We start from the raw sequence: 10,000 nt of genomic DNA, 5'->3' as shown, positions 1-10,000 counted from the left end.
AAAACTGTAGGCGGACCTCAGCTATCTAGACGCCAGAGCTAAGGCGGAACTACAGATTACCGTTAGGTGTCCCTAAAGAACTCGCATATCTAACAGTAGTTCCGCATTACATTAATTAATTGGCGCACAAGTTTTATTTATTTTTATACTGTGTATTCTCCTTGTAAATTCATGCACCGAACCGTGACGCCCGTACCGTTTCGGTTCAATACGAATACATCTACTGTTCCACCCCTAGTGTGTATGTGTGTATGTGTGTGTGTGTGTGTGTGTGAGTGTTTGTGTTACCTTAGGTACCCCCAGGAAGCCAAAGTCCTGTGGCAGCAGTGAGCGGTTGGTGAGGCGCAGGCTGAGCTTGACGGACTCCCGGACGGAGCAGTGGCCGAAGTCCAGCTCTGTGTGGTCAAACTCCAGGTCAGAGGTTGTGACCACTGCGTGCACCATGATGGGGATGGGCCGCACCTACACCACCACATAAACATTGTGTGAGGTTTCTTTGTGTGTGTGTGTTTGTGTGAGTATGTGTTTCTGTATGTGTGTGTGTGTGTGTGTGTGTGTGTGTGTGTATACTAGAGGAAGAGATAGAGAGGAAGAGAGACAAAAATAGAGAATTGCTGAAAGAGCATATGTGTGTGTGAGTGTGTGTGTGTGTGGAATTGTCTGCACCCTGCTGGTGTATTGGCCCTGAGGGTCAAGTGTGTGTTTATGTGTGAAACAGTGTATGCTATATGCATATGTCTGTTTGTGCTGAGAAAAACTGTTGTGTGTGTGTGTGTGTGTGTGTGTGTGTGTGTGAGAGAAAGAGAGAGAGAGAGAAAGAGAGAGGAGAGAATGTGTGTGTGTGTGTGTGTGTGTGTGTGTGTGTATGTGTAGAGCCCAGATTTACACTCTGTTGGAGTCTTGGCCTGTTTCATTGTGTTGTCTATATGTGTGTGTGTGTGTGTGTGTGTGTGTGTGTGTGTGTGTGTGTGTGTGTGTGTGTGCACATGTGTGTTTGTGTGTGTGATGCAGAAAGACTGTGAGCCCTAGAGGTGTAGGTTGAACTGAGTCCAAGACAAGAGCTCATCTTCTCCATCTCCACACAACAATGACCACTGCACAATGGCCCTCTGTGTGTGTGTGTGTGTGTGTGTGTGTGTGTGTGTGTGTGTGTGTGTGTGTGTGTGTGCACGTGTGTTTGTGTGTGTGATGCAGAAAGACTGTGAGCCCTAGAGGTGTAGGTTGAACTGAGTCCAAGATAAGAGCTCATCTTCTCCATCGCCACACAAAAATGACCACTGCAAACGGCCCTCTGTGTGTGTGCGTGTGTGTTGACTCTGACAGCCCACTGAAACAGGACTGGGCTGTTCTGCCTTGCTGGTTTCTGTCCATCTCTACAGCACACCTGAGTCCATCTCTACAGCACACCTGAGTCCATCTCTACAGCACACCTGTGCCCATCTCTACAGCACACCTAAGCACAACCACCTGTATCCACAAAATCCCAGCCCGGTGGGACCACAGACACCAACGTGTGTATAATCCCAGCTAGGTGCGACCACAGACACCAACGTGTGTATAATCCCAGCTAGGTGCGACCAAAGACACCAATGTGTGTATAATCCCAGCTAGGTGCAACCAAAGACACCAACGTGTGTATAATCCCAGCTAGGTGCGACCAAAGACACCAACGTGTGTATAATCCCAGCTAGGTGCGACCAAAGACACCAACGTGTGTATAATCCCAGCTAGGTGCGACCAAAGACACCAACGTGTGTATAATCCCAGCTAGGTGCGACCAAAGACACCAACGTGTGTATAATCCCAGCTAGACACGGCCAGAGGGGCAGAGGGAGAGACATCATCATACCTGAGCCCCCACATCCCATCACCACACAGGTAGAACTCAACAGACATCATCACACAGGTAGAACTCAACATACATCATCACACAGGTGGAACTCAACATACATCATCATGTACTGTTTAAGGGCAGCCGTGGCCTACTGGTTAGCACTTCGGACCTGTAACCGGAGGGTTGCCGGTTCGAACCCCGACCAGTAGGCACGGCTGAAGTGCCCTTGAGCAAGGCACCTAACCCTGTTGATGCAGGCAGCTCACTGCGCCGGGATTAGTGTGTGCTTCACCTCACTGTGTGTACACGGTGTGCTGTGTGTGTTTCACTAATTCACGGATTGGAATAAATGCAGAGACCAAATTTCCCTCACAGGATCAAAAAAGTATATATACTATACTATACTATCACACAGCAGTGTTTCCCCTACAATGTATTCATCAGCGGCGCAGCGCCGCTGCTGGAAATCAAGCGCCACTGCAAAAAAAAGTTGCCTAATTAAAAAAAAAAAAAAAAAAAGACGGAAGTGAACTTCAGGAACAACTGCCGTTCGTTCAGGTTTCATGTCAACAAATAATAGTAGGCTAACGTTGAAGGCGCAGTCAGGATTCCACAGGAGATCACGCTTGTTTGTGTTTATGTTTAAGTTTATTAGCAGACGCATTTTTGTGCAAGAAAACGTAGCCTACATTATGTTAACCAAGGAACCAAATTAAACACGCCAGCGAGATAGCTGCCCCTACCTTCAGTAGCCTATTCCCAGATAAATTCCACGCATTGTTTCATTTTTGTTTGTGATACAGGCAATGATTTCAAGCCGTGTTGCTAATACCTAGGCTGTGAAACTAAGGTCTAGCTAGCCTACTGGTGGGTTTAATTGAATTTGAGTAATAGGATACGCAACCATTTACATCTGAGATAGTTTGTAATTCCTGTAGAGCTCACCAAAATTATAGATATGATACAAGACACTTATCTGCTATAATCCAAGATAGATTTTCTTCGAGTTTTTGAGCATTTATTTTACCAAATGACATGGCACTCAAAGTATTAAAGTGACAGGCACTCAATTCGACTTGCACAGCACCTGACATGAAAGAGAAGTCTATATAGTTTATACAGTGCTGTGCAAAAGTTAAGACACCCATGCTGAAATTGACTAAAGGGAGGAATAAAAAATACTTTGCCTTTTGTCTTAATGCCTTAATTAAAAAAAAAAAATAGGACATCAATTATTTTTTAATGTATCATGTATCGTAAATAAACAAATGTTATTATATAAATAAATGTCAACTTATGCACAGCACTGTATATTCTAAATAGTAATAGTTTGTACAGTGGCCTACAGTGTACCGTTGTACAGTGGCTAATTACTAATAATGTAAATGAAAAAGGTGAAACAAAAACATGAATAATCCTGTCCAAGTACTGCAATATTCATGCTTTGTAAATGCTTGTGTTGATGGTTATGTCATAATTTGTAACTCAATCTGTCCATTTCCTACGATCAACAGCACCGCTGCTGGAAAATTTTCTAGGGGAAACACTGCACAGGTAGAACTCAACAGACATCACCACACAGGTAGAACTCAACAGACATCACCACACAGGTAGAACTCAACAGACATCATCACACAGGTGGAACCCTCACAGCACCTGAGCCACAGCATCCCCAGAGTGGGGTGAAATGGTAATCTGTTAAAGGAAGTGTGTGTTGTTCACTAGGACTAACGTATAGAAATCTAACTTCCAAACACCACCACCAGCAGAGTGAACTAAACACACACACAGGACACACACACTTCAGGCACTCCCTCTGCTTAATCACTCCTATCAGACAAGAGATCTGACATACAACACCTCTCTTACACACACTCACACACACACCAGGAACACACACACACAAACACACAAACACATGCACACACACACATGAAAGCCAGCACTGTGACCTTTTGTTAGCGCAGCTCTCATTAGCAGAGCCATTAGCCTTAGGAGGATAATTTTAGCTCCCACTCAGCAATGAGGACACTGATCCATTAACACAGAGCACACACACGGGCATGATCACACACACACACAGACTCACATGGGCATGACCACACGACCACTAACACCCACCCACCTACATACACACACACACACACGCACACACACACATGACCACTTACACCCACCCACACACATACACATACACACACGCATGCACACACACACACACACACACATACACACACATGACCACTTACACCCGCCCACAGACACACACACACACATACAGAGCCATTCTAAAATACTTAATGTGAAAAAGCTTAATGTAGTGATTTATCATCACCAAATTTCCCTTCATGAACGTCCCATCATGAACACTTTCAGCTCTCCCAAAAATGAGGAATTGTTTTTTATGTTTTGCGTTTTCTTTTCCATATACAGTATGTCTATTATAGAGAAGAAGCAAAAATCACTTGATGTCCTTAAACATCAATCAATGATCATCAAAGTTCACATGAATAAACGCTATTCTATGCCTATACCCCTATGGAAGAATATTAGACTCAAATGTTTTTTACGTGTGTATCACATTTTGAAACTGTAGAAATTATTTGTAACTGTAAAAATGATCTGTACAAGTAATTGTCAATATATACAAAACTTTTGAGTCTAATATTCTTCCATATACCCCCAGCTTCCCGGAGAGTCCTCTAACCCCCCGCTTCCCGGAGACTCCTCTAACCCCCATATGAGTGTCTGGTTCTGGCTGAGCTGGAGCCCCACTATCGATGAGATGAGATGAGATGGGATGGGATGAGAGTGGCTGGGTGTGCAGGAAACTCATGACAAATCATCCCAATAAAGCAGACCCAGCTTAAGATGAAACTATGCATTAACTCTGGGGCAAAGACAGATGGACTCGCAATGACCAGGCTTGAGTGTGTGTGTGTGTGTGCGTGTGTGCGGGTCTATGTGTGTGTGTGTGTGTTTGTGTGAGAGGGAGAGAGGGAGAGAGAGAGAGAGAGAGAGAGAGAGAGAGAGAGAGAGTTTTTAACCTGGTCTGCTACTTGAACAGAGAGAGGGACCTCCAGGACTCCAGTCTCCTTATCGAAGAATCTCCCGGCGTCCGCTGGCAGTGACCGCCTGGGGACAGCAAAGCCACAGGCCAGACAATGAAGACAAATATCACCATGGTGACAACCCAATTAAGAGCAAGGTAGAGCCTAGTGTGCACAGACACATACACACACACACACACACACATGTATATATATATCTGTGAAAAAGAGACAGACACACAGAGAGCCCTCGGGAACAGGAACAGACACACACACACACACACACACAAACACACACACACAGACTAGAACATTCAGTTATTTCTCAGAAATCACCTTTTCTTTTGGTCTTAGCACTGAAACCAAGTGTGTGTGTTTGTGTGTGTGTGTGTGTGTGTGTGTGTGTGTGTGTGTGTGTGTGTGTGAGAGAGAGCGAGAGAGGGAGAGAGAGAGAGAGAAAGGTGTGTGGTTTCTGTTCCAAAGATAAAACAGGTGTGTAAGGAGATGTAAAAGTGCTGATGATTATCTGCACGTCTGTGTGCTTTATGGATGCATCACTACATATGAGAACATATGGGGGTCTGAGAGAGTGGGAGCATGTATATACGAACACATGTATGAATGTGTGTATGTTTCTATGCATGTTTGTCTGAGCTTGTGTGTACTGTATATCTGTGTGTGTGTGTGTGTGTCTGCTCCTGTGTGTATGTGCATGATTACATACTGTATGTGTTTCTGAGAGTCAGTATGACCTAATATCTTGGTCTCACCATTGACAATAAGCTTAACTTCAATGAACATGTCACCATCACACAGAAACGTGCACAACAGAAACTGTATGCAATACGCAAACTAAGATCACTGTATGTTGGCCCCCATCTCCTTCTGCTAGCAGCTACTCTACAAAAGCATCATCCAACCCCTTCTACTCTACTGCTCCCCCTGTTTCTTCACCATACTAAATGTCACCAGCAAGAACAAACTCATTAAAAGCTCACACTTAGCATCCAAGATAATACAGCTTCCCACCCCCAGCCTCACTGATGCAAATGACACAGCCACCACACGCCTTGCACGCACTATAGTAAGCAGCCCTGACCATCCCCTGAACCGGTTCTTCACCCTACTCCCATCTGGCCGCAGATACAGAGCCCTGGACTGGAAAAAAGCACACTTTAAGAAAAGTTTTGTACCCTCAGCAATCACTGCACTTAACAAACTCCTGTGACAATCATCCATCCCCCCTATTCTTTTGTGTTCTATGTTGTCTGTACTGTCCACCTTTTTGCTTGTTTGGTGTTGAGGAGGGAGGGAAACTGGGGGGGGGGGGTGTGTGTTATATGTTATATGTCATGGGGTGTGTTATGTTACATGTTATATGTATGGCTGTGGATATCCTGCATGAAATATAATGATAATGATATGTGTGAAAAAGAATATCCTTATAGGACAATAAAGACTCTATACTATACTATACTATCTACTGTATGGGGGGAGGGGGTATGTGACGTCTGTGTGTGTGTGTGTGTGTGTTGCGGGTTGTATGAAGTTACGGGGGAGAATCTGTGGGCGGCCTCCACAGTGCAGTATCCATGGTGATATGTTGAGTGGGCAGCACTTGTGTGCTGCAGCGTTATATAAAATCCCTAATCTGGAGTCAGGGCCTCCACATCACTAGTGCACACACACACACACACGCACACATACGCACACATACACACACACACCACACACACCACACACACACACACACACACACACACAAACAACACACTGTAGCAGAAGGCGTGCTTTATGTAAATGTCAGTGGTTAACATTGCCGGGTGTCTCTTTTCTCTGGTTTAATGTCTGCTGCTTTAATAAAAACAACAGGGGCCCTAGGGGTACTTCTACTCTCTCTTTATCTCCCTCTCTCTCTCTCACAAACACACACACACACACACACACACACACACACACACACACACACACACCCATGAGTACAATCAGTCATTGGTGGAAATCTGCACAGGCTCCAGATCCAGATCAGCATGCAGAAGTTCACTGGAGAAAGAGCAAGGCAGTCCCCACAGAGGTGTGTGTGAGTATGAGTATGTGTGTGTCACATAGCGTCCAAGAATCTTTTTAGAGCGGGAGATGAATAAATGGGTAGTGAATGAACAAAGTTGGATTAACCACAACTACTCAGCAGTAAAGCAGTAAAGCTAACTAGATGTACCGCAGAGCGGTACAAAATATGACCGCCGCCCAGTCCCGCACATTTTTTCCACAAAAATAAATCACGCTGAAAGGCCTATATGATTCTAACTGTCTCACTAAATTGCATTATCCACAATCAATTCTCACTGGTATCTGCTAGACAACAAGTACCAAAACATGATTAGTGCATAGATTTCACATGTAAAATTCATTTTATACAACCCCACCTCCATCTTGCCTGTTCATAATTCTGAGAAATTCTTGAATTGTGTGCATGTGTGCATGTACATGTTTATGTTATGTGTGTGGGTGTGTGTGTGTGTGTGCGTGCTTGTGTGTGTGCCTGCGTATGTGCCTGTGCATGCAAGCGTACATGTCTACTGTGTGAGTATGAGTCATACGTATGATTACTGTGAATGTATGTGTGTGTGTGTGTGTATCTGTTTGTGCACATGTGTGCACATGAAATGGGTTAACATGACCCCTGGAGGCAAACATACGGAAAAAAATGGTCATCCTAGGCCCTACATTTCTCAAGATATTCAGAGAACTGTGTCTGCCCTACCCTCCTTTCGGGGGGTCCAGTCCAGCGGGGGGGGCTACAGATCAAAACGAAAAACGACGGTTCCATGCTATCCATGTGGGGTTACATACCCACCAAGTTTTGTGTACCCCGTTCTTTCAGTGTCCCGGGAATCCCTGTTGGTGTACGTCACTAAATGTACACATAAATTATTTTATTGTAAGGCCCCCCATGAACGAAAGTACACAAAACTTGGCATGCATTCGGAGGGTGTCATAATGATCCTACACTTTTATTTTCGTGCAGTTTTGACCTTGTCAGCCAGAGATATTGTGATGAAAACACCAGATTTTTTGCTTTTTAATTCTTAACTAGGTGGCGCTATACATGAAATAAGTGGTAATGGGATGGGTTGACATGCCCCCTTAAGACCAACATACATAAAAAAGGTGGACCTCCTAGGCCCTACGGTTCTCGAGATATTCACAGAAAACTGTCTCCGGCCACCTACAGGCCAGTTGGTGTATAGTAACATAAATTAATTTATTGTGTGGCCCCCCATGAACGGAATTCCACAAAACTTGGCGTGCATAACGAGGGTGTCATAATGATCCTACACTTCCAATTTCGTGCAGTTTTGACTATGTTAGGTCACAGATACCTGCGATTACAACACCTCATTTTTATTTTTTTGTGTTTAACTAGGTGGCGCTATACATGAAATGAGTGGTTATGTAATGGGTTGACATGGCCCCTTGAGATCAACATACAAAAAAAAATGGTCCTCCTAAACCCTACGGTTCTCGAGATATTCACAGAAAACTGTGTCTGCCCTACCCTCCTTTCGGGGGGTCCAGTCCAGCGGGGGGGCCACAGATCAAAACGAAAAACGATGGTTCCATGCTATCCATGTGGGGTTACATGCCCACCAAGTTTCGTGTACCCCGGTCTTTCAGTGTCCCGGGAATCATTGACGGAAATTTGGGCATGCGAAAAAAATAAAAAAAAATAAATAAAATTCTGACTAAACCTATATGACCGCCGCTTCACTGCGCGGCGGTCATAATAACCAGATATACACCAACTCTGAGTGGAAATATATCTGTATTCATGTATTTTGGCAAGTAAATTTTAAACTGCTACAACAAAATTCCCTGATATTCCATGACTTTGCCCATGACTTATGTCTGGAATAGACTTCCAAAATTCCATGATATTCCAGAAATTCCATGACCCGTGGGAACCCTGTCGACGCTCTGAACACACGACGCTCTGGACTCACAACGCTCTGGACTCACAACGCTCTGGACTCTGGACTCACAACGCTCTGGACTCACAACGCTCTGGACTCTGGACTCACAACGCTCTGGACTCTGGACTCACAACGCTCTGGACTCTGGACTCACAACGCTCTGGACTCACAATGCTCTGGACTCACAACGCTCTGGACTCACAGCGATTCAGCAGCGAGGGATCGTGGCATTTTCCTTACTTACATTTCCTGGCAAAATGACTGTTGGCAGCGAATAGTAGGAGGGCTCTCAGCTAACTTTGAAGCGACACAATTAGGAAGGTGACCAACAGAGGTGGAGGAGACCACTGACTGACATATGATGCCAGGACTGAGTTCCTCAAATGGAAATAATGTCCACGATCACAGTACTTCCATTACATGTAAATGTGCTCAGATTTGGCTGGTTCTCATTTCATTTTGCGATTCCTATTCTTTGTCAATCAAAAGTCATTAACTGCAATGTGACATATTAATTTGATGAAATAATAATAAAAAAATCATTTTACAGGGAACCGTGACCTATTACAGGACAAAAGCAACCTTCTCAACCCAATATAGCCAACCTATTAGATGGCCGAAGCCAACTAGACTATAGTTAATTAATAATTAATATCCTACTCGCCACCAACTGGATAGAGGGGTGGAGCAAGGTTACGGTACGATCACCCTCAGTGTTCAAATCTGGCCAAATGAAACAGCCTTTAGATTTTTCCATCATGTCTGCAGCGTTTGTGTGTGTGTGTGTCTGTGTGTGTGTGTGTGTGTGTGTGTGTGTGAGTGAGACAGAGAGAGGGTTATTTAAGGAAGGTCCAGCCAAGCTCAGGCCTCACTCTGAGGTCCAGTTGGCTCTGCCCACTGGAAACACCGTGGCAGGGTGTCAACCAGCCCATCTGTCACTGTGTGTGTGTGTGTGTGTGTGTGTGTGTGTGTGTAGGTGTAGGTGAGTATGTGTGCGTGTGTGTGTAGGTGAGTGTGTGTGTGCGTATGCGTGTGTAGGTGAGTGAGTGTGTGTGTGTGTGTGTGTGTGTACATGTATGTGTGTGTCCATGTCATACAGACCTACATTAGAGCAAATGAAGCCTACAGATGGGCTGCATTTC

The 10,000-nt window shown here is 44.7% G+C and overlaps 1 protein-coding gene across 1 annotated transcript in view; it reads right to left on the bottom strand.

The window, feature by feature from the left end:
* The window catches only part of cfap74 (cilia and flagella associated protein 74), an 87,173-nt gene that overhangs the window by 22,914 nt on the left and 54,259 nt on the right, over positions 1-10,000 (bottom strand). Inside the window, exons 22-23 of the mRNA XM_076277258.1 lie at positions 4,882-4,969; positions 289-462 (exon numbers count right to left, since the gene is read on the bottom strand). Coding sequence (XP_076133373.1) covers positions 289-462; positions 4,882-4,969 — 262 coding nt within the window. The remainder of the gene's footprint in view (positions 1-288; positions 463-4,881; positions 4,970-10,000) is intronic.

The sequence above is a fragment of the Alosa pseudoharengus genome, unplaced genomic scaffold (genome assembly GCF_046254945.1).
Source record: "Alosa pseudoharengus isolate Yale_2024_CS ecotype anadromous, Long Island Sound unplaced genomic scaffold, YU_APseudo_1.1 YU_APseudo_1.1_scf_9, whole genome shotgun sequence".
Taxonomy (NCBI): Eukaryota; Metazoa; Chordata; class Actinopteri; order Clupeiformes; family Clupeidae; genus Alosa; species Alosa pseudoharengus.
The sequence above is the reverse complement of the archived record's forward strand: the minus strand, read 5'-3'. Positions and strand labels throughout refer to the sequence as shown.